The sequence below is a fragment of the Argopecten irradians genome, chromosome 15 (assembly GCF_041381155.1).
Source record: "Argopecten irradians isolate NY chromosome 15, Ai_NY, whole genome shotgun sequence".
Taxonomy (NCBI): Eukaryota; Metazoa; Mollusca; class Bivalvia; order Pectinida; family Pectinidae; genus Argopecten; species Argopecten irradians.
In genome coordinates, this window is record NC_091148.1 from 23,138,513 (window position 1) to 23,164,625 (window position 26,113).

At 35.0% G+C, this 26,113-nt stretch overlaps 4 protein-coding genes across 4 annotated transcripts in view; 2 read left to right on the top strand and 2 right to left on the bottom strand.

Annotated features, from left to right (window-relative positions):
• The window catches only part of LOC138309806 (piRNA biogenesis protein EXD1-like), a 36,473-nt gene extending 34,026 nt beyond the window's left edge, over positions 1-2,447 (bottom strand). The window contains exon 1 of the mRNA XM_069251023.1: positions 2,291-2,447. Within this exon, the coding sequence (XP_069107124.1) occupies positions 2,291-2,447 (157 nt within the window). The remainder of the gene's footprint in view (positions 1-2,290) is intronic.
• A 10-nt stretch (positions 2,448-2,457) lies between these two features.
• On the top strand, positions 2,458-8,205 carry LOC138309805 (piRNA biogenesis protein EXD1-like). The gene has a single exon (XM_069251022.1). The coding sequence runs from the start codon at positions 3,257-3,259 to the stop codon at positions 4,562-4,564; it is 1,308 nt and encodes a 435-aa protein (XP_069107123.1). The 5' UTR covers positions 2,458-3,256; the 3' UTR covers positions 4,565-8,205.
• LOC138308678 (piRNA biogenesis protein EXD1-like) lies at positions 2,819-3,205 on the top strand. The gene has a single exon (XM_069249712.1). It carries the CDS (start codon positions 2,819-2,821, stop codon positions 3,203-3,205), a length of 387 nt encoding a protein of 128 aa, XP_069105813.1.
• Positions 8,206-9,598: 1,393 nt separating the features above from the next.
• LOC138309523 (equilibrative nucleobase transporter 1-like) lies at positions 9,599-21,987 on the bottom strand. Its single transcript, XM_069250748.1, has 10 exons — positions 21,686-21,987; positions 19,500-19,546; positions 19,031-19,110; positions 17,583-17,675; positions 16,413-16,584; positions 14,765-14,941; positions 13,735-13,836; positions 12,859-13,024; positions 10,221-10,341; positions 9,599-9,803 (listed from the first exon to the last, which is right to left on the bottom strand). The coding sequence occupies exons 1-10, from the start codon at positions 21,985-21,987 to the stop codon at positions 9,705-9,707; spliced, it is 1,359 nt and encodes a 452-aa protein (XP_069106849.1). The 3' UTR covers positions 9,599-9,704.
• Between the last annotated feature and the right edge of the window lie 4,126 nt (positions 21,988-26,113).

The following is a 26,113-nucleotide window of genomic DNA, read 5'->3' on the forward strand; positions in this document are numbered from 1 at the left end:
AATATGAGTTGAAACTGTATAGTCACTTGCATTATTTTGAAACTGACACTGTATAGTTCCTTTCGAGAAAACTGTATAGTCGCTTGTTTTATAGATAAGATATATTTAGTGATAAAATGGATATGATACATCTCCGATGAATGATAAGTTTTATCTATTAAAAAGAGTAGAAAACAAATTCGTAATTTTCTTCAGTAATTAAAGTTAAATACTTCACACTGGTGCCATTATTGGAAATGTTGGAGCATTTATTTTACTTCAGAATAGTAGTATTTAAAATAGTTAACTGCCTCCGAAAAATATCATAGGCATTATGTCCTAATTCGAACGAGTTAATGATTGCACTGACAACAAAAGCAAAACAAATTATTTCATATGTGTTTTTGTGTTTATTAGACATATACACACACATCAATTATTGTCCAAATGATGATCATAGTCAATACTCCGTTATAAACATTTACATGTATATGTTCGGAAACTTATCACAGCATCACAACTCCACAAAATGTCGCATCACAACTCCACAAAATGTCGCAAGGTATTCTTTTTTCCCATTTGGCTTAAACAAAGGGTACGTAATATATGTATAGCTTCATGCGATGCCATTTTGACAGTAAACCAGTCACAGCATTTAATACCGAGAGTTTTAACATTATACTATCTTGTACGTACAAGATAGTAACTTGTACGTACAAGATACTAACTTGTACGTACAAGATACTAACTTGTACATACAAGATACTAACTTGTACGTACAATATATTAACTTGTACGTACAAGATAGTAACTTGTACGTACAAGATATTAACTTGTACGTACAAGATACTAAGTTGTACGTACAAGATAGAATCTTGTACGTACAAGATACTAACTTGTACGTACAAGATACTAACTTGTACGTACAAGATACTATCTTGTACGTACATACGTACAAGATACTACCTTGTACGTACAAGATACTAAGTTGTACGTACAAGATAGTATCTTGTACGTATAAGATAAATCAAATTATATAGTGGCCCTAATACGCCGCCGTAGTATGCTTATAACTCTTGAAGCTCAACAAAATTATGAAACTAGTTTTACAATTACATTTTTATGATTAAGAGCCGTTCGGTTAAATCAAGTAACTTTAACACATCAAAAACGAAAATATTTTTCTTTAAAAAATATAAATGTAAAATGAGTTAATATCAATTCTAGATAGAGCCCAAGAAATTGACTGTGAACACTATACATCTCTTACCTCCTAAACAATTTTAATGTCAATTCACATCACGTCTTATCTTTCTACTGCGCAGTAGTTGGTCACGCGACTTCCTTATACAAATAAACATCATTGTCAGCAGACATAAACACAGGAAGTATTGCATTGTAACTACATCTTAGGCAGTTGGTATGGATGTCTTCACCTTTTTCGTACACGTAGTTGTTATTTACGATGCCATACTTGATACTCCAGAAGTGTCTACCACTGTCGGAGATGTCAAGGTACAAACCTACACCGAGATAGCTGCTCTTTAAAGGTGATAAAACACATTTTAAAAATGATTCTTTTGTGTTGTTTTTATACTCTCGCATCAAAGTAAAGGGGGAGTATACTGGAATCGGGTTGTCCGTCTGTCCTCCTGTTAAAGCCAGATCTTCAATTATGCTCTGATACTCTACAGTACGAGGCGTAGAGTATCAGAGCGTAATCGAAGATCTGGGCCCGGTTGTTCAAAAGGTGATTAGCTTTATAACTTGTTAAAATTTTCATTTTTCATTTGCTGCAAAACTTGAGGTCATATATTCACTAAAGTAAGTAGGTCGATAAAGAGTGGAATGCTAAAGATTCTTGTAAAATTTCGTTACTTTAATTTTTGCCAGAAATATTTTATCTTGATTTGAAAAATGTCGTTAAATTGTGAGTAAGGTAATAACCGCTTGAACAACTAGACCCTGGTTTTAAGTGTATTGACCGTCTGTCTTACTCGGATCTGTAGACACAACTTTGTCGGGCGATCTACTCCTATACAGGTTGTTGAGAATATTGTATAAAAATGTAGAGCAAAAATAAATAAAAAAAAACGGCATCCCTAATGTAGCGTGGGCTCCCAAAATAACAAGGGACGTTGTCTTCAGTACAAATATATATTTATTGGTACGAAGACCTGCAAAGCAGATAAAGTATAAAAGTATAAGTTCTCTCACATGTCATTCACACGGTGATGTAAATAGACAGAAATGGACATATTATATTTACGTGATGAGTACGTTTAATGAACACTTTCATACAGATACTTACCAGGGCTTCTTGGCTCTGTGTGACAATGGTGAATGCTGGGGTTGAGCTCGACAGGGACGTCCGTTCCTGTCGAGAGGTGAAGTGAGAGTGCAGAGGGGAGAGGCCGGTGATAGAGTGTGGACAAGTGGTCCGTGCGGCACGTGCACTTTACATACATTTAAATGACGAATGGCGCAATGATTTAAAATGATGTAAACAACACCTGGCTACACTAATTTAACTACATGCACATGTACCAATGTTTTACGAAATTATTACGAAACACTATGCCAATGAAGGTCCATCCGCGCTGAAGTTCAACCTACAATGCTAACACAGATATATCTCATAACTATGCATGTTTAACAATGGGGAAATAACGTGATAAAATGCCATAGAGAATGTTAAGAATTAAGGAAGTATAGGTCATTTGACACCTTTTTCGTGTTCAAGTTGTAGTTAGTATTTAGAAGATTATTACTTTTGATAATTTTTCAGGTAAAGATGGCATGCAACTCTCCAAGTAAAAGTTACATGATTTTGGACAAAATGGAGGATGTAGAAGGTGCTCTTGCGGAAGTAGGTCGTAACGCTTTGTTGGCGATAGATTGTAAAGGACTCAGAATGGGGACTGGAAGGTCAGGCGAGTTAACGGCAATCAGTGTTGCTACACCTAAGCAAGTGTTCATATTTGATGTGCTCGAACTGGGACAGAGTGTTTTTGATAACGGTCTTAGGAAAATCCTTGAGGATAAAACAAAGGAAAAGCTGATGTTCGATTGTCGACATAATGCAGATAACCTATTCCACCAGCAGAAAGTCAAGGTCGCAGGAATTCTGGATCTCCAGCTGTTGGAAGTGATGTATAGGCATACTGGGAGATCCTCGGAGAGTGAAGCCGCGTCAAGACGATCTACAAGGATTCATGAGGTATAGTACTTAAAAGGGTTTCTCAAATGTACAGAAAAGTATGTGAATGATGAAGCTATGATTACGAGTTTATTGCGATCAAAAGCACAAGCAGAGGAGGACACAAATTCATGGAAAAGAAGGCCACTGTCTGAGAATATGAAGAACTACTGCTATTTAAACACGGCGGCATTGTTTTCATTGTATAACAAACTAAATGTGGACGGGGGAAATCACTCTCGCCTGCTCGTCGCCTCGGAACGCTACGCTAACACACTCCGTTCCCTGTCTGAAAGAACATATGGTGATTTTGATGGTCATCCAATTCTACCCCTAGACATAATACCAGGTACTGAGAAGTCGTTCGAATTTCCGATAGCATCGACAAAGTGTGTTCGCTGTCACCGTCGTTTTCCCGAAGACGAGTTCCCAGTGGAACAACTTACTAATCAACAGAGATACTGCAGGGTGTGCACAAACGCAGATCATAGTTTCATGTTTGTTGACAACACTGCGGACTTCAAACGCGCTCTTAGTAAAATAAGTGGTCATGATTTATTGGCAGTGAACTGTAAAGGATTCAGGTTGTGGCATGGGCGATCTGGAGATCTAACAGTGATTACTATCGCCACACCCGATAAGGTGTTCATATTCGACGTTCAACAGTTAGGTCAGCGTGTTTTTGACGACGGTCTTCGGGATATCCTTGAGGACATAACAAAAGAGAAGCTGATGTTCGATTGTCGACGTGATGCAGATAACCTTCTCCATCGGCAGAAAGTTCGGCTGGCAGGAATCCTGGATCTTCAACTTCTGGACGTCATGCATAGGAACAGAAGAGCTCCAGAAAGTGATGATAAAGGGCCCAGGCGATCGACAAAGACGGGTGATGTACAGCTGTTAAATGGCATCCTTCGCTGTATTAAAGTGTATATCAAAGACGAAACTATGATTGAGAGCAAGACAAGATGTCAAAAACAAGTAATAGGCGACAGGCTTGCCTGGAAAACAAGACCACTCTCTGAGAATCTGAAGAAATACTGTTGTATTGATACGGCTGCTTTGTTTGTGCTGTATAAGAAGCTGAAAGGTGGCGGGGAAAACCACTGTCGTCTGCTCGTCGCCTCGGAGCGCTACGCAGACACCTTCCGCTGCTGGCCTGAAAAGGCTTTCGGAGTATTTCAGGCCCATCCATTTCTACCACTGGATATAATCCCAGGGACAAGCGATACGTTTCAATTTCCGGAGGCTTCAACAAAGTGTCTCGGCTGCCTTCGTCTTTTTCCGGTTGAGGAGTTCTCCAAGGCACAACTTCGCGATAAAAACAGATACTGTAGGGTGTGCAGGAAAGCGAAAAGCGATTCAACCCAGAAACCTTCAAAGTAAGCGAGAAGCAGGAAAAGTATTCTGGTCTAGAGTTACTTCCCTTTGTGTAACTGTCTTCGCACTTCATTAGAACTGACAGAGTGCAATCAGAACTTCTCGGATGTAACTGTCGTACATTAAACAGAGTGAAACGAAGGGAAGTAACTCTTGATAGATCGGAATGCAAGAAAAGACAACGAGAACAAATATTGTAAAAATAGAAGTGAAGAACACTCCATTGCTATCATATTTCTGTCGGTAATCGACTGAATCCTTCAATCATGCTTATCTGTAAGCGATAAAAATGTACGATAATGTTCAGAAGACAAATGTATAGACCAAAGTATATATTTCCCAGATCCCTTGGGTCAGGACCTAATGTGGCAGATGTACTCGCCTGCGTGTTAATGTCTCTAACATGAACAATGTTCTACAAATGGGTCATGAGTTTATGCTATTTTTAACATTGGTTACAACGTAGTTTACGATTTCTTCAGGATATAACCCACGAGACATGGAGTGCCGAGTGGGTTATACCTGAAGAACTCGTAAACTATGTGTGTGACCTACTTGTATCATAGATGTGACATGTTTCTTTCATCGGGAACAATGTTCATTTTCAAACACCTTTGAACATTAGCCAGACATGGGAAACGATACACTCTGCAACTGTCAATCATGGATAGAGAGATTTCTTTAATTTGATTGGTTATTTGGTTTAGATTTCTTTCAATTCGATCGTCATACAGATAAACAAAACAGCTAGTCAGACACGTGGACTCCTCACAGCATGTCAATCACACAAATACCAGATTCTGATTTGGCAGAAAAATGACTTTCAAATGTATTATTTAGCAGAAACGGAGCATGGATGTTGAATACCAGCATGTAGTTTAGGAAAAAACCAGAAGTGCAATCATGGGTCTTATGGAGCAGGTTTTGATACCGGATTGTGAAGTTAAAGACTGGGAATACACAAACAATATGACGAACATGGACCCATCCTTAGCATGTAAGGAAAATATTGTCAAACTTTCTGGATAATTTGATATTTATGAAGATATTTGTTGATTGCGACTACGATGATATCAATCAGACACATTTAGATAATGTTGTTATCAACAAACAATTTTGAAGCTAAATGATCCATGTCATCTAATTAATTCTACAGTGCGTTACTTTGATATGCTTTGTTGATGTACACGTAAAATTAAATGCATTTGAAACCACTTATTAATCTGTATGCATGTAATTTCTTTTCGAATGGTAGCCGGTTTTCCAGGTTCACACATACAATGTTTAGTTCTCAGAGTCAGTTAACTATTTTGCTACATTGTACAACATTGACTGGAAAAAAGGCCGCAACGTTAGTTAGTAAGAGCCCATGTTCTTACTAGAGCCCATGTTCTTACTAGAAAGCCCATGTTCTTACTAGAGCCCATGTTCTTACTAGATACGAACATGGGTTCTTACTAGTGGGGTCAACTGTTCGGACGTGATTAGAGGAATATGACACATCTATGATACAACATACGAAAATCCCTAACCACGTTCTAACGTGTTTGTGTTATACTACTTTGTTTAATTTGTATAGTTGTAATTGCCGTTCAGCTAATTCCAGATGAAAATGCCACACACAGTTGCAACACTATTCCATTCAATTATTTGGCATATACATTGCATATACATCCCAAACATTTCACTTTTTTATGTTTACGTTGCATGTTATTTATGAACTATTAATGTTGTAAAATTCCTTTTTGGAAAAAATAAACAATTACAAAACAAAATATCACAGAATGAATCAAATAAATAGTGTTCGTATGCGTATAATGCAATATCATTTCTAAACAGTGATTATTATAATTGTGAATATAAAATATTTTGACAATAGTTTAAAATATAGACTGACACCTTATATAGTATTTAAGTGTAATTTGCCTAACTTTTGAACTTTTTTCGCACTATTTCAATTCAATAAAACTAAAACTTTAGATAAAGAGATATAAAATTATATGTATCGTGCATATAAAACAAAATCACAGTTGTAACAGACACCATCTATTAACATCTGGAAATAGCCTTTACATTTTAATTTTTTTATATTGTGATAGTATTTCAAGTGTAGGCTGTACTGGAAGTTTCTTTTTAATTATACTCTATATAAAAAAATTCCGTATTATTATAAATAACATGTGATCTATTGATGTTATATCCACTCTCAATTCAATTCAAAATATTTATTGTATATATAAATTATACACAATGGGAATGGGTAATAGGCAGTGCCTATATCAACCCTTTCCCTCTTCCAGTAATGTACAACATGTTTTAAATACAAATTAAACATCAAATTACAAATTAATTAATATACACATCCTTACACTCTCTCACACACATCCTCACGTTCCTACCCTTAGAATTATATTAATGAATCAGGGAGCATTTAAATTTGAGTAAAGATAGTAAATTATATGGGAAGATGTATAAATAATTTGTTATTAAAATCCACTCTCCTTCCTCTCTCTTTATCTATCTATCCCTGTCTTCTCTCTTATCTGTTCTTTTTAAAATATATTTTGAAATATAAAGCCATCTTATAATATATATATATTATATGTGATGTAAATATAAATGGAGAGTTCGTTTGTAAGTTAGAATTAATTTTTGCACGATCCTGTTGCAATTATGGCAATACAATATGTTTAAACTAATCATTTTCCAACGACAAAAAAATGTCCATTTCATTTTTTTTTTACATTTCTTATTTTTATGTATTAATAAACGAAACAAATAATTTACCATTCTAAAACACTGTTATTGAAAAAAGATATTGGACGGTTTAACAATAAAATAGTTGCGTGTTAAATTTCATCAACAAGTTTCACGTATGTATTTGTACCTATTTGTGTGTAAGTGTATACCTATATTCACTTACATATTTGTACCTATTTGTGTATAATTGTGTACCTATATTCACTTACATATTTGTACCTATTTGTGTATAATTTTGTACCTGTGTTTACCCGTTGTCAGTATCTGACCGGGTGGGGTGTGTTGTTCGTCGTCCTTGCCCGCATGGTTTAGTGAGACAGCATAATAAAGGGGGCAAACATTTCACAACAACAAAGAGACACAACACCAACATACCGCAGTCTTCCACATCACATACAGGGCATTATCGATACTCTAGGGGTTACTATCACTGACGTCATATCCACCCCTGGAATATGTCATAGTAAAACTGGTGGTGACAGAAGATAGGTTATTTTGGTCATTTGGTGTACATCGTGTAACGGTACATTGTAGTTGACTGCGTGGCTTTGAAGTAGCACATCACTCTCTCTGTAATACTCAAAGGAAGTCTCTGCAGGCCTGTGATTTGTATTTTTTCCTCCAGAGTTGCATTCAATTTTGCTAAGAGATAGAGTAAGGGTGTATATAATGTCAGTGATAGTAACCCATGGAGTATCGAGGATGCATACACAGGAGGTCGTCCCTAAATGACCACAACAGTATCTAGACGTTAAGCCCAATCAGTCAACCTGTGGTATCCTGTAGTGCTGTTTATTAGATATTTGATAATATTACACATGTTAATAAAAAAGTTGTTTGACTCTATTGCAATTGTTATGGTCGTAATAAATATAATGAATATCCAAGCCTCCGTCCGAGTTATTCCTTATTTACATTTTACAGAGTTACCCGCCCTTGTGGTTAAGTACTGATTGTGACGTCGTGTGATTTCGGGCGTAACGTAAATCTTTTCAGAATAAACTATGCGAGTTTCGTATAAATAATGACACTACAATTGATACCTACCGGTGACAGAGGTTACCCTACAAAATACAAAGACATACTGTCCCCGTTGTGGCCACAGGGGGCCAACTCAATGAAAATGGATGGTCATACATTTTTTTTTGTATTTGGTGGATGGACTGATGAGTATATATGACAGTCGTGTGATTTTTTTCGAAAAATACGAGATTTGAATAATATTTTTAAAAATCGGGATATTTACTATATATATTTATAGCAAATATCCCGATTTTCAAATCTCGTATTTTTCGAAAAAAATCACACGACTGTCATATATACTCATCAGTCCATCCACCAAATACAAAAAAAATGTATGACAACATCCATTTTCATTGAGTGGTTGTGGCCAGGGCTATCACAATTACTTCTGTTACATATTGACCTATTTCTGTCACCCATATCTTGCTTATAAGCAAATTTATCTCAACTGAATTCAGTAATTCACTGTGTTCGGACAACAACATACTTAGTATAACATACGAACAAAAATGTATCTGACTGTTCCCAAGCATCGCTGATGAATCCTACTGACGAAACGAATTCAAATTCAGTATTGCCTCTCTCGTCCGTGGATAACAATGATAGAGATCAGTTTTTATTAGGATCAATTTATTGCTTATTTCACCCGAGTATAATATAAAAATGTTGAAGGTATGTTATAATTTGGATAAAGTATATTACTTCTCTCGCCCGAGTATAAAATGATAAGGATATGTTTTAATTAAGATTTTATTACTTCTTTCGTTCGATTAAAGGGACAATTCAGTCTAAGAAAACATTAAAATTGTATATCGAAAAATACCCACTTCTAATGAAAATTAGGTTTTACTGTGATATGCCAAAAAAGCCCATGGTGGTGAAATGCGTATGAAATGTTCAAACTCGCTCGCTGGCCGCCATTACACATTGTGCTCGAACATCTTGTATGCCGAACCCTGTCCCTTGCTCTTAGAGTAATGCTACTTTTGTTTAAAACTGCTCAAATCGCCCTGACAGTAGTGTGTTTACCTTATTAGGTGAAATGTCTTGACTATAAAATCATTTTATCACCTCCATAGTGGTTATATATATGTAGTTCATTTGTTTAATGGGCGCGACTTTGGCTCGGATATGGGTACAGCTAACATACTTTACCTGCTTAATCGTATTGATCAACGATTTGTAATTACAACAGTATCAATTAAAATACTAAACAATGACGTGGAATTTTTCAATATTTTATGTTATATGCTTCATAAGAAATGTAAAACAATATATTTATGCCATATTTTGCTTCTTGGTTATGTAAAAGAATTACCCTGAGTGAATTGTCCCTTAAAAAAAGGATGAAGATATGTTTTAATTAGGATAAATTGTATCTCTTCTTTCGACCTTGGCTAAATGCGACAAGGATGGGATAAAGGAGGGATATAGTTGAAGCACACATTAGGAAACCATTTACCTGTCAAACGAAAGAAAATATTCGTAAGTAGTGTGGCGACAGTTCATAGTTGCCTTTTTTGAAAGTTAATATGACAAATTGTTGACCCGAGAATTGTTATATTTTATGGGGCAGCGGCTATCGGAACGAGAACGATCACTTTTCAAAATTAAAGGAGATCGATGCTTTATCCCAAGATGATGAAAAAATCCCATTTATCGTCAATATCTTTAAAACACATTTATAAAACCTTTTGCACATTGTCTGAAACTGTTCTTGATGATAAATTCATTATCTTTTACGAGAGATACGATATGATTTCTTATTGTGACATTTTCAAAACAGTAGATATGAAAGCACCTCACGATTACCGTTCAATAAAGTGTCCAATGTTTAGATAAAATAGACCATTATTGTCATTGCTACCCTAAAACTTACGTGCGACATGGCTGTATCATATTTCTCTGTCCACGCGAACAAGCCATATTGACATAGTGTCAGGATTCCAGAAAAAGAGATAACAAGTCCAAATATTATACTCATAAACTTCAATGGAAATCTGCAATGATTAAATATCATACTCATAAACTTCAATGGAAATCTGCAATGACCAAATATTATACTCATAAACTTCAATGGAAATCTGCAATGACCAAATATTTTAGTCATAAACGTTAATGGAAGTCTGCAAAGATTAAATATTATACTCATAAACTTCAATGGAAATATGCAATGATTAAATATTATACTCATAAACTTCAACGGAGGTCTGCAATGACTAAATATTATACTCATCATCTTAAATGGAAATCTTCAGTGACCAAATATTTTAGTCATAAACTTCAATGGAAATCTGCAATGACCAAATATTATACTCCCAAACTTCAATTGAAATCTGCAATGACAAAATATAATACTCATAAACTTCAGTGGAAATCTGCAATGACCAAATATAATACTCATAAACTTCAAGTGAAATCTGCAATGACCAAATATTATACTCATAAACTTCAACGGAGGTCTGCAATGACTAAATATTATACTCATAAACTTCAATGGAAATCTGTAATGACCAAATATTATACTCCCAAACTTCAGTGGAAATCTGCAAAGACCAAATATTATACTCATAAACTTCAGTGGAAATCTGCAATGACCAAATATTATACTCATAAACTTCAATGGAAATCTGCAATGACCAAATATTATACTCATAAACTTCAATGGAAATCTGCAATGACCAAATATTATACTCATAAACTTTAATGGAAGTCTGCAAAGATTAAATATTATACTCATAAACTTCAATGGAAATATGCAATGATTAAATATTATACTCATAAACTTCAACGGAGGTCTGCAATGATTAAATATTATACTCATCATCTTAAATGGAAATCTTCAGTGACCAAATATTTTAGTCATAAACTTCAATGGAAATCTGCAATGACCAAATATTATACTCCCAAACTTCAATTGAAATCTGCAATGACAAAATATAATACTCATAAACTTCAGTGGAAATCTGCAATGACCAAATATTATACTCATAAACTTCACTGGAAATCTGCAATGACCAATATATTGACGTCGCGCACAATGTTCGGTCATTTTTATGTAACGTCATTGAATGTAAAAGACGTCATTATTTTATAACATGACGAGCGCAATTGACGTCATTTCCGACATTCGGCAAACCTGCAACACAAAGAAAAAACGCAATTTTTCCAATACTTTTTTGAATTTTCAGTAGAGATTTCGCACACGTATATTTGAGCAAAAACGTATTATTTTATTCTGAATAGAAAACATAATTCCTAATATAAAGTCATTTTTCAACGTCGTGAAATTGCGTGACAGAACAGTCAATCTAAAAATTTCATTTTGTGTCATTTCTCCAAGACAAAGGTTTTGTTCGAAAAAAAAAAGTAGAATGACGTCGCAGTCTATATTTTCTGACATGTTATTAAAGCAGAAGAAAATTGGATTTCTATATTTTCAATTCATGTCTCTACTATGAGACATACTATGAATTAGTACTGTTTTGTACTGTGTGTATTTGTGGTTTTTCACTTTTATATCTTTTCTCTTCGGATCTGTCGATCGGCAAGTCTACAAACAAAGTCCACCATTTTGAAGTATGAAGTCACAATTCATTATAACGAAATGACGTCATGATAGTGCGTTTTCGGTGAATCACTGTGTCAAATTTTACCGCCATGTGGTGTTCAGTATGACCACAGTGATACTTTAACTGAAACCGCATACAGATGCGTGTTACATCTGTCGCGCCAAAAAAACATAATTTTCTCAACAAAAACGCATAAAAATAGAAAAAAGATGCTACAGACATTTTGATAAAAGTCCTCCCGGAATTGAACAAATATATCCTTTCTGTTTTTTAATTAAAAAAATAGTATTGCGCTTATATTATTTTACTGTTCAACGCTTTTTCCAATGAAATTCCGGCGTGATGTAAAAGTGACCGAACATTGTGCGTTATGTCATTATACTCCCAAATTCAATTGAAATCTGCTATGAAACGACACATTTTCTATCATCCCGTTATAGACGTTATATCCGCCTCTGGACTATCTCATAATAAAACTGAAGGCTAAACAGAACACATAGTTAAGTCCTTTTATGTACACCAAAATAATCTAATAACGTTACAATGTGGTTGACTGTGTGGCTGCAAATTTGGGCGTCGCTCTCTGAGATAGTCCATGGGTGGGCATAACGTCATTGATTGAAACCCCTGGAGTCTCAAGGATGCGTGTTCCAAAGACTTTCATATTGAAGAAGATAATGTAAATATACAAAGCTTTATAGAATATATTGGCGTTTTAAAATATGGTCAAAAAATGGATATATACAGATACACAATATAACAAATATTAAGTTTAATGTCAAATGATATAGGAGTAAGTTGGAAGTAATGAGGACAAGTTGAAACCTCTTGTATGTGGCCATATGTTGTAATAGGCTGACCCCGGGGCTCATAACAAAAAAAACTGCTGGCAGGGATAAAATTGTGTTTTTATTTCATTGTGAATAATGAGTAAAAACCACTTACACTATTCTGATGAACTCTATGGTGACAGTGTATATGAAAGATCGAAGGAAGGTCAGTACCACGAATTCCACATACAGGACAGTCGTTGTCCGTACGAAGGCGAGAGCCGACAATAATACAGCAAGGCATGACGTCACAACAAGGGGTATCACCATCTTCCTATTTCCTGTACATCGAACAAGCGGTAATAAACAAGGGTTGGTATCGCTCACCTGGTTTGTCATGCCAAGAAATGTTATGTTATGAAATGAATGTTCATCAGATATTTATTTCCAATTTCCCCCATACCAGAGAAGCCAGAGCCAAAATTTCCCCTTCCCCGACTTGCAGAACTCTATGACTATACTAGCGATTTAAAGAAAATGTTGTTTGTTTTTTGTTTGTGTTATTTTTGGTTTCGTTTTTGTGGTACCATGCAACCAGCATTTATTATCGGAGTACATCTACCATACCTACTTTTTCGCTGTAGGTGCTATGCCGAACTGACTGTATTTCAGAATATCAGCACGTCCGTCGATTCGATTGATTCAATTTCGAGGTGAATCATCGTTCTTTGAGCTTAAATAAATTGATCTTAATGAATATTGCAGGATAAAAAGTATAAATGAGCATAGACTGAAGATATATTATGTAATTTTGGTTCGCATAATACAGCTTGTTTTTTCAGAAACTGAATTAGGACGACGGTGGAATATATACCACAAAAAATGCGTTATGAAAACTAACATTTAATTTATCTTAATTAGATTGCTCAAAAATGTGATGATAAGTGTAATAATAATGGTAAGCTAGTAAATTCTTGTTAACTCTCGTTTTACATCCACATTTTAAAAATTAGAAGCCGTTTTGAAAAGGTAGAAGGCTTTTAATACTCACCCGAGAAAGGTTTCTCCATTGCTTGTATCGTATACCCGGCGATGGATGAGGAAAACACACTCCCGATCATGGTAAAGGTCATGACATCAGAGAAGTAGCTTACTGAAGCAAAATGGTCAGCAACAAGTACAATAGATTGTACAATACATAGTCACAACATACAAAAGGAGTAGAAAAGTCATTATGCATGAACACGAGTACAGTAGTGTGTTTTTCGTTTCAGTTATTAATACCTAAATTATTTATTGATGTAATCAATTTATTTAGTGAAACAGTTCAAAACATATGCCTGGGGCCGATGGTGTCTTTTTACCATGATATTTTTGCAATATACTGTGCCAGCTCCCTGTGCACACTCTTACGACCGTTTTTCGCCTTCAGTGTAATATGATCGACAGGGGTGTGCTGTTCGGTGTCTCCGGTTGTATATTTCAGTGAGATAACACTATAGAAGGGTATTATCGTTAGGTTAAGCATCTCCGTGTCATGGCATTACCCTCTAATAAAGATTGACAAATGATAATTAAAAAACATTTTAATGGACTTTATACATTATAGAAGTTGTCGTTAAACGTAATCATATCGTAAGTTTTATATGTAAAAGTCATTTTTTCGCGATTTTTTCGGGGATACAGAAGGGGAAGATGGGTAGGAGATTTAAAACAGTCATTACGCATGCGCATTAGAGCTGCGACAGAGAAACAAAGAAACGAAGGACGTTTTTCAAAGTCAGTCAGTTTTTTTATTTGTTACGTTTTTTAACAAGTTGAATTGAAAGCCGCCTCCACCCCCTCCTCATTTCAATTTTGTTACTATGATTCTGTATTTTTCTAACTTTGTTGTATTTTATACCACGTTAAGTATTGAATGCTAATTTTATCAATTTAAATGATGTAGATGCTAATTCACGGAGATATACTTTCGCGAATTGACTTTGACCGCGAAATTCACGAAAGGAAATCGCACACAAAAGAAAGTTTACAATAGTTGTTTAGCTGCTTCAAGAACGTTGGACTTTCGGACTACGTACCTCTTACTTTATCTATGAGAATATCTTCCATCATTCTATTAGCGGATCCTAGAAAATACAGGTATTTCAGCAGAACAGCCGTGAGCCACAGAACAAAGCCCATAAACAAGGGATGACGAAGTACACCGCCCATGGTCTCAAGTTCTGTTGTAACACCAGTTGTGTTGTGTACTACTGCTGGAGAGACAAGTCAAATGACAAGAAAAATAACGATACCAACAAGATACCTAAGCTAAAGGATTAACAAACAGGATGTTTATATTAAGGATGTACTCCTCTGAGAAGTCAAAATTTTCTTGTATTAAACTTTTTTTCTCATATAGATTTTTGGAAATAGGAGTTCATGTTATAAACGAAAATGGAAGAAAAAAACATATGTCCGTGTGCTCGTTTTTGAGATATTGTCACTCAAAGATACCTAGTTGACAAAATATTGGATTTTATGGGAATTTTGCGGTTTTGACCACATACACATGAGATTAAAGTCATAATTTCCTATCGAGGTGTTTGATATGTATGGATGTTTGTAGAATTTATTTTCCAGTAGTCTTCTTTAAAAAACATACCAGTTTTGATTAATAAGACTAATATTATTTCTCAGAATAACAAGATATGCTACCCCTACCCCTTAATTTTGAGCTAAAAAATGCACCATTTTCAGCCATTTTTGCCAAATTTAACCCTTTATAGAAAAAGTTCTGGTATTAAACTTTTGTTAATATATTACAAATCAATAGAGAAATGGTTGTTCTTTCTAAATCAGGAGAAAAATAGGGGGTCCGTGTGCTTAATTTTTTGCCCCATTTGAATATTTGTTATTATTCAGTATTTTGGAGTAAAAAATAAAAGTGCCCAAATTACCATTAAATGTCAAAATAAAGTGATAAAAGTGTATCATTTCACACATTAATGCTCAATATTTTAATTACCACGATCCCAATAACGATTTACAGCAAAAATTCGTTCGATACAGCTAAAAATACTGGCGCAGTGATGATTTAAGTAAAAACAATTTCAGTAAAAAAATGGTAAAACTGTGGCGCTATTCAAAGCGAAAAAAGACACAATTTCAAATTAGCCGCCAAATGGACCATTTCTTAAAGTCCCCGTATAAAAAAATCTACTAAAAATAGAAATGTAATTTTTTGACAGAATTTGCAACTGGCAACTTGCTAAAGATATTGATAGATTTTATCTTAAAATCTCATAACTTCTTTGATCTATGTCGAAACGAGACTTCAACGGGACTGAAACCTCAGAAGAATACAACCTTAAGGAATTATAACAAAAAGAAATACAAAAGTAATTAAAAAATAAACTCCAATCCGCCTAAAAAACCAACTAAAAAAAACAAAACAAAAAATACACTGCAAAGTTATAGTTCCATCGCATAAAATATATTAGAGATGAACATTATTATTAAATCGTATACAGTGAAATTCCACATAGCTTTAAGGACTCCTTTCACTACGTCATTGTAACAGCCAATCACATACGACGTTGTAATATTGTGGCGACCACTGTATTTTGTCATGTCAAGGAGGATCGATCCTAAACCATTTAATTATTTCCATGTATCCACAACACGCATGTATTTTGCTGGAATTCAGTAACACTTTTCAAAATAAAAATAAATTATAAGCGTTACCGTTATTGTTTTCTTTTGACGAAATGTTGGCGTCTGTTTTAGAATCATTTGAATTAGGTTTGGCTCGGTCACGTGACGGGTGTAGTAGCGTGCACAATCCCGAAATCACGATCACCAAGACGGCGAAACCTATAAAGGTAAACTTCTTATCGACTCCATCTTCATATAATTTCTGAAATATGGAATGATATAAAAGTTGGAAAAGTGTTACATCGGTCACCATATCTCACCTCCTACTAAGTATCCCATAATACTTAATCAATAATAGATACACATATTGTATTCTGTAGTTGCGTATTACATAGTTATCTGTCCTTGCAGGTAGGTACCGACTGTTACGTCATGTTTTTATGGGTGTTATGGCATTTCGGGAAAAACGACGTAACTTGAGTTCACAATATCATGACGTCACAATCGATATCAGCCTACAAGGGAGATAACTACAATATGCAAATAGAGATGCGATGCTCTCTTTATCAGGGATACTATCGCTGTTATTACATCCATTCCATATACTCCAGTGGTTACTATCATACTCCAAGGGTTACTTTCACTGTTATCATAATCATCCTCGATACTACATGGATTACTATCACTGTCGTTATATCCACCCTCGATACTCTAGGGGCTACTTTCAATGTTATCTTATCCATCCTCGATACTCCATGGGTTACTTTCACTGTAGTTTAATTGTTACAAGAACGTGACCACTCTCGATACTCTTGGGATTACATTTACTGTAATTGTATCCATCCTCGATACTCCAGGGGTTACTATCACTGTCGTTAAATCCACTCTCGATACTCCAGGGTAGTGAGATAGTACTATGATATCATAATAACAATCATCATCGATACTCTAAGGGTAACTCTTACCGACATTATATTCACCTCTGCACAGAACAGAGCTGGTAATTTAGTCATTTGAAGTATATAAAAAGAGACGTTCAACGGTACACTGTGGTTGGCTGTGTGGCTTTGAAGTTTCTATCTTTGTATTCTTCAAAGGAAGTCTTTGCAAGCCTTTTTGGTAAGATTTGCTTCTCTTGAATTGCCTCCAGGTTTACTACGAGGTAGTACAGGGATGTATATAACGTCAGTAATAGTAACCTTTGGAGTATGAATACGAATAACGTATGAATAACGATATAACGCTGTTTCTCTCACGTACCTTCACCAACATAAATGTCAGTACGGAGGAGTCATAACAACCATTCAGTAGCCCGAGGTAGATCGAGGAACCTTTGTGGAGAAGGACTGGTATCTGGTGTAATAGGTAACATGGTGATATTTACACTAACAGGTGGCAGTCGATATCATATCAATACAAAGACATTATAACAGAATGTAATGAAACTATATCTTTTTTATGATTCCCATGTATATTGATATGTATATTGATACATATATAACATTTTTATTATTCCCATATATATTGATGCATATATAACACCATATATATTGATGCATATATAACAAAAACCCATGTAAATACAGTGACATGAGTGAATTGCATCGAATAAACCAGTATTAGTCCGGCAGGATTGAGAGAAAATGTAGGTATATAGATTTACCTGTATGTAGGTCAGTAAATATAAAGACTTACCTGTATGTAGGTCAGTAAATATAAAGACTTACCTGTATGTAGGTCAGTAAATATAAAGACTTACCTGTATGTAGGTCTGTGACTTTAAAGATTTACCTGTATGTAGGTCAGGAAATATAAAGACTTACCTGTATGTAGGTCAGTAAATATAAAGACTTACCTGTATGTAGGTCGGTGACTATAAAGATTTGCCTGTATGTAGGTCAGTAAATATAAAGACTTACCTGTATGTAGGTCAGTAAATACAAAGATTTATCCTATGTAGGTCGGCGACTATAAAGATTTGCCTGTATGTAGGTCAATAAATATAAAGACTTACCTGTATGTAGGTCAGTAAATATAAAGACTTACCTGTATGTAGGTCAGTAAATATAAAGACTTACCTGTATGTAGGTCTGTGACTTTAAAGATTTACCTGTATGTAGGTCAGGAAATATAAAGACTTACCTGTATGTAGGTCAGTAAATATAAAGACTTACCTGTATGTAGGTCAGTAAATATAAAGACTTACCTGTATGTAGGTCAGTAAATATAAAGACTTACCTGTATGTAGGTCAGTAAATACAAAGATTTATCCTATGTAGGTCGGCGACTATAAAGATTTGCCTGTATGTAGGTCAATAAATATAAAGACTTACTTTTAGTTAGGTCATTAAATACAAATATTTACCTTTATTTAGGTCAATGAATAACAAAATACATGTATGTAGATCAGTAAATATAAAGACTTACTTGTATGTAGGTCATTAAATACAAATATGTATCTATATGTAGGTCAGTGAATATAAGAAGTGTACCTGTATGTAGATCAGTAAATATAAAGACTTACCTGTATGTAGGTCAGTAAATATAAAGACTTACCTGTATGTAGGTCAGTAAATATAAAGACTTACCTGTATGTAGGTCAGTAAAAATAAAGACTTACCTGTATGTAGGTCAGTAAAAATAAAGACTTACCTGTATGTAGGTCAGTAAATATAAAGACTTTCTTGTATGTACGTCAGTAAACTTACCTGTATATAATTGGAGATCAGTAGAGATTGTCCTGCTACGCCCACAATGATAAGTCCAGGCAGTGTTAACCAAGGCATTTCTGTCATTGATAAATAGAACATTTCATAACTCATTTATCAATAAGTATAATTGATAATCAGTTCTTAAAAACAATACCAGAATTGCCATGTAAATACTATAAACCAAATTTCTTTCGCGATCAAAACATCGACAAGAGTTTATTTTTGTGAAATCAATAGCTTCCGCAAGTTTTGCATTATTAAATTGTAAATCCGTAAAAGTACTTTGAAAGGGAATTTGCGAGTTCTAGAAAGAGTGAACAACTATAGATATTACAATGTTGTCAGTTTACTTAGTTCAGCATATGTTAATCAATCAATAGAATATATGAAACAAAGTCTGTTCGTAGTTGTTTTCTATCGATAATTTTCAATTGATTTTCCCTTATAATGTATAAACATTTGTTACCTTTCGATGTGAAGGCGAAGAGTAAGATTCCACATACCCCAATGGCACTGTGTAAGAAAGTTGATTGATTAAGAATATATATCCTTGTATACCACAAATACGTAATATACATGATCCTGACTGTAGAATGTTAAAGTATTCCATCTCTCTTCAGATATATTGTACCATTGTAATAAAACATGTTACATTGTTATTTAATTATTTTGTTAAACATATTGTATACCCATTAGAGTTCTATTTGATCAGTTCGATGGACCTGTTCCTTTTATACAAGGAATCTTATTCTTCCAATGGTAGACAATGGTATATTCAAATTTGCAATGGAAGGTTAAAATGGTCAATGATATGTTCAAATGGTCAATGATATGGTCAAATGGTCAATGGTATTTTCAAATGATCAATGGTATGTTCAAATAGTCTATGGTATGTTCAAATGGTCAATGGTATGTTCAGATTGTCAATGGTATGGTCAAAAATGGTCATTGGTACGTTCAAATGGTCAATGGTATGGTCAAATGGTCAATGGCATGGTCAAATGGTCAATGGTATGGTCAAATGGTCCATGGTATGGTCAAATGGCCAATGGCATGGTCAAATGGTCAATGGTATGTTCAAATGGTATGTTCAAATAGACAGTGATATGGTGAAATGGTCAAAGGTATGGTGAAATGGTCAATGGTATGTTGAAATGGTCAATGGTATGTTGAAATGGTCAATGGTATGTTGAAATGGTCAGTGGTATGTTGAAATGGTCAATGGTATGTTAAAAATGTCAGTGGTATGGTCAAATGGTCAATGGTATGTTCAAATGGTCAATGGTATGTTGAAATGGTCAATGGTATGTTGAAATGGTCAATGGTATGTTAAAATTGTCAATTTTATTTTCAAATGGTCAATGGTATGGTCAAATGGTCAATGGTATGTTCAAATGGTCATTTGTAACATAACATTTCAAATAGTTTTCTAACAAAACGGAGAGCTAGTACTGCATTCTCTTACTAGTACTTAAGAATTACTAACCCTTTTAACAATAAACATTGAAGTAAAGCCATATGATCATTGAAGTCAGACCATTGAACCATTGAAGTCAAGCCATTGAATCATTGAAGTCTAGCAATTAAATCATTGAATGCCAGCCAATGAACCATTGAAGTCTAGTCATTGAACCATTGAAGTTAGGTCATTGAACCATTGAAGTCTAGTCATTGAACCATTGAAGTCTAGTCATTGAACCATTGAAGTCTAGTCATTGAACCATTGAAGTTAGGTCATTGAACCATTGAAGTTAGGTCATTGAACCATTGAAGTTAGGTCATTGAACCATTGAAGTCTAGTCATTTAATCATTGAAGTTAGGTCATTGAACCATTGAAGTTAGGTCATTGAACCATTGAAGTTAGGTCATTGAACCATTGAAGTCATGCCATTGAACCATTGAAGTTAGGTCATTGAACCATTGAAGTCATGCCATTGAACCATTGAAGTCTAGTCATTGAACCATTGAAGTCATGCCATTGAACCATTGAAGTTAGGTCATTGAACCATTGAAGTTAGGTCATTGAACCATTGAAGTTAGGTCATTGAACCATTGAAGTTAGGTCATTGAACCATTGAAGTTAGGTCATTGAACCATTGAAGTCATGCCATTGAACCATTGAAGTTAGGTCATTGAACCATTGAAGTCATGCCATTGAACCATTGAAGTCTAGTCATTGAACCATTGAAGTCATGCCATTGAACCATTGAAGTTAGGTCATTGAACCATTGAAGTTAGGTCATTGAACCATTGAAGTTAGGTCATTGAACCATTGAAGTCATGCCATTGAACCATTGAAGTTAGGTCATTGAACCATTGAAGTCATGCCATTTAATCATTGAAGTCAAGCCATTGAACCATTGAAGTTAGGTCATTGAATCATTGAAGTCAAGCAATTAAATCATTAAAGTCAAGTCATTGAACCATTGAAGTCTAGTCATTGAATCATTGAAGTCAAGCAATTAAATCATTGAAGTCAAGCCATTGAACCATTGAAGTTAGGTCATTGAACCATTGAAGTCATGCCATTGAACTGATATGTGAAAAACATTATGAAGATGAAAAGGTAAATTATAGACAGGCGACCTTGACTTAGGTCAGTGAAAATATTTGTCAACACGCACGAGACCATAACACAAGGCTATACTTACATAAATATAATACGTATTCGTTTAACATCAAATGCCTGGTAAAGTTGCCCGTTGATAGCTGACACAACGGTAAATACAGCGATTCCAATACTGAAGATCAAATTGAATTGTTCGTCCTGGGGGAAACAATCTTCAGCAATGCTAGTTGAGTTGTCATATTGTTCTATAACACACAGAGACTTAAACACGCCTTCTTGTTTCAGAATAAAAACAAGGGCAAACCAGCCAAATTGTATACCTCCGAAAAGAAATAGTTCAGCCAAGCTTAAAATAATTAGTATGAAATGTTTTGCACTAAGCATAGTTATGGTCTTGATGCAATGCAGATATCCAAGTTAGCTAGCTATAAAATTTTGTGTATACGATATAATGTATTGTGACAAGAAGACTTTAAAAATTTCGTGTCTGCTCATCCATTCATCCATGGTTGATATCTTACAAAGTCATATCTGTGACCTACAAAGAGAAGTGTACTTTGAACCACCTTTTCTCATATTTGTTTAAAGTTAGCTAGCCATATTTATTTTTGTATATGACATGGTGTATTGTGACAAGAAGACTTTAAAAATTTCGTGTCTGCTCATCCATAAATCCATGGTTGATATCTTACAAAGTCATATCTGTGACCTACAAAGAGAAGTGTACTTTGAACCACCTTTTCTCATATTTGTTTAAAGTTAGCTAGCCATAATTTTTTTTGTATATGACATGGTGTATTGTGACAAGAAGACTTTAACAATTTCGTGTCTGCTCATCCGTAAATTCATGTTTGATATCTTACAAAGTCATGTCTGTGACCTACAAAGAGAAGTGTACTTTGAACCACAAGAGCTATACAGTATATAGAAAAACGTTAGCTGTGTTGCGTCACATAGTCATTTTTTGTGTCACCCTACTTTAAAATAACAAATACGAGATGATGCTTGTTTGGCCTTTCAACAAAAGGAAACGTAACGCTACAATTGTAAACAAAGCGTTGTATAACTTATTTAAGTCACCTGTTATACCTGAACTAGAAGGACATTTGTAATACGAGATGTACTCAAAGCTACGATGGCTGACAGCAATCACCTCGTACACGCATATTAGAACAAGAGGCCCAAGGGCCTGAACGGTCATCTGACTATCTTGGCAATAATCATATAGGGCCTAGGAAATTAATTAGATATAGAGTCATGGTAGTCATCTTCGATTTGGGATCAACCAGAGATGTAACAATACTTTGTCCGGACCATGTCAGGATCATTTCATGCAAGTTTCAGCCAAAGCGCACAGGTAGAACTTGAGAAGAAGTTCAAAATGTGTTTTCAAGATGGGGGGCTGTGACGGCCATCTTAGATTTCGGATCGACCCGAAAAATAGCAACACTTTGTCGGGACCATGTTAGGATCATTTCATGCAAGTTTCTGCCAAATCGCACCGGTAGAACTTGAGAAGAAGTTCAAAATGTGTTTTAAAGATGGCGGGATGGCGGCCATCTTGGATTTCGGATCGACCTGAAAAATAACAACACTTTGTCGGGACCATGTCAGGATCATTTCATGTAAGTTTCAGCTAAATCGCTCCGGGTAGAACTTGAGAAGAAGTCCAAAATGTGAAAAGTTAACGCACGGCGGACGACACGGACGGAACCTTACGACTATTCCGTCTTTGATATTACAGAGTTAGCTCCCTTGCAGGTAGGTATTGATTGTTACGTTATTATTTTGTGAGCGCAGCTCACGTCGTTTTCTCCGAAACGTATGACTTTACGCTCTTGAACACATGACGTCACAATCAATACCTACCCGCAAGTGCAGATAACTCTGTAATATGCAAATTCGGAATAGGTCATCTGACCTCATGACCTTCGGGTCAGATGACCTAAAAATGTGTACCTGAAAATTTTGTTCCGTGACAAATTATTTGTATACAATTTTCTACAAGTATTAGCTTCCCAAAAATCTACCATACAGCATTATTTATTAGGAAGCAATTATAGGAAAGCTTGACGCATTGTTCTGTTCACAGTTTGCTGCCATACTGGTTTAGGACATCTATCTGTCATAATGTCTAAGTCTGGTGTCAGGGCCAGAGTATCTCGGGCTAGCTGCCATAGTTCATATGAAAATTCATTTTTGAAGACTGATAATTTACATGCTTTCGCATTCAATGCAAAATATAATCAACTTTATGAAAGGGCCACCTTTCCGAAACAAAAAAAAATAAAAGTTTTTTAAAACAATCTTTAACACAATATGGCCAAAGATAAGGTTACAACACCAAACAAGGTCTGACGCAGAATTATTCAACTAACGCGTTGTAATTTTTCCCCACTGGTACCCCTTACACACATGAAATCCTCAACAACAAGTAACCAATCAACACACGTTAATCGTTTTGGCCAGCCAATCAAAGTGAAAAGACAATTTATAACCATGTAAAATCCCAACAACATGGCAGGCAAAGCGACCTGGGATGGTAGCAATGAGACGGTAGCAATTATGGCAAGCCGTTTTGATATTTAATTCATAATAGCTTAAGTTAAAAAGTTATTTAGCTTAAGTTAAAAAGATTTTAGCTTAAGCTAAAAAGATTTCAACTTAAGTTAAAAAAAGGTTTTTTGCATTATCACTTTTTTTCACTTAAGTCAAAAAAATCTTTTTGACTTAAGTTGAAATCTTTTTGACTTAAGCTGAAAAAAGTGATAATGCAAATAAACCTTATTCAACTTCAGCTAAAAAAAAATCCGGTTGTAGATAAGTATATCGTTTTTCCAATATTCCACCTGCCATCCCCTTCTATTTATAATGGGTTAGGCTAGTCCATTTGTACGTTCCCGACAAGCTTGAACAGCCATATTGAATAAAACAAAATGGCCGACGACGTACTATCTGCAATTCAGATTAATATTTGAACGGTATCAAATCAACTACTTCAAGGTAACCTCAACAAGAAATGTTTTCTGCCTAGAAGACATTGTAAATATGGCGCCTTCCATTATTTTTCAAGATATCCATCTTGCTAGTAAGAAAATAAAGGTGCTGGATTTGAATAATGTCTTATAAATAATTTTTCGTTAAAAAACCTGGTGTATATTAAATAATCTTTTCAGCTTAAGTAAAAAAAAACTTTTCAGCTTAAGTTAAAAAAACTTCTCTGCTTAAAGATGCTCCACCGCCGACAGAGCATAAATGATATTCATTATTTGAACAATAGTTGGTGTTTAATCGTGTATATATATGCCTAATTAACACAAAAAATAACAAAAAATAATTTATTTCGCCTTTGGTGCATGCGCAATCATTACTTCATTCCATATAAGATATAGTGCCACGGAATTTTTACGGGATGCAATTAATTATTTTTCGTATATTTAACTTTAAGTAAAATTAGAAGCTCAAACTTTTCAATGGTGGTAAAAGTGTAAAGTAAGTAACTTTTGTAACTGAAAATACCATTTGTCGGCGGTGGAGCATCTTTAAGTTGAAACAACTTTTCAGTTTAAGTTAAAAAACTTTTCTACTTTTGTTAAAAAAACACTTTTCTACGGAAGCCGTCTGGCGCCACATCAAAATATATATTTATTGTGTTCCCTCACAATGTTATTGTGAGGCCACACAATATTTATTGTGAGGGAACACAATGTTTTTGTGAGGGAACACAATGTTATTGTGAGGCCACACAATATTTATTGTGAGGGAACACAATGTTATTGTGAGGCCACACAATGATTATTGTGAGGGAACACAATCTTATTGTGAGGCCACACAATAGTTATTGTGAGGGAACACAATATAATTGTGAGGTTCCCTAACATTAATATTGTGTTCCCTCACAGTAATCATTGTGTGGCCTCACAATAATATTGTGTGGCCTCACAATAAGATTGTGTTCCCTCACAATAAGATTGTGTTCCCTCACAATAAGATTGTGTTCCCTCACAATAACATTGTGTGGCCTCACAATCATATTGTGTTCCCTCACAATAAGATTGTGTTCCCTCACAATAACATTGTGTTCCCTCACAATAATATTGTGTGGCCTCACAATAAGATTGTGTTCCCTCACAATAAGATTGTGTTCCCTCACAATAACATTGTGTGGCCTCACAATCATATTGTGTTCCCTCACAATCATATTGTGTTCCCTCACAATAAGATTGTGTTCCCTCACAATAACATTGTGTTCCCTCACAATAATATTGTGTGGCCTCACAATAATTATTGTGTGGCCTCACAATCATATTGTGTTCCCTCACAATCATATTGTGTGGCCTCACAATAATTATTATGTTCCCTCACAATAACATTGTGTGGCCTCACAATAAGATTGTATTCCCTCACAATAACATTGTGTTGCCTCACAATAATATTGTGTTCCCTCACAATGATTATTGTGTGGCCTCACAATAAGATTGTGTTCCCTCACAATAGTATTGTGTGGCCT

Excerpts from the sequence above, each read along its gene's own strand:
- LOC138308678 (XM_069249712.1), top strand. The coding sequence starts at position 2,819 with ATGGAGGATGTAGAAGGTGCTCTTGCGGAAGTAGGTCGTAACGCTTTG.
- LOC138309805 (XM_069251022.1), top strand. The coding sequence starts at position 3,257 with ATGATTACGAGTTTATTGCGATCAAAAGCACAAGCAGAGGAGGACACA.
- LOC138309523 (XM_069250748.1), bottom strand. The coding sequence starts at position 21,987 with ATGCTTAGTGCAAAACATTTCATACTAATTATTTTAAGCTTGGCTGAA. Across the intron at positions 17,676-19,030 it reads TGATCTCCAATTATATACAG|ATACCAGTCCTTCTCCACAA; the intron begins GTAAGTTTACTG and ends CTATTACACCAG. Across the intron at positions 13,025-13,734 it reads AATGGAGAAACCTTTCTCGG|GAAATAGGAAGATGGTGATA; the intron begins GTGAGTATTAAA and ends TTCGATGTACAG.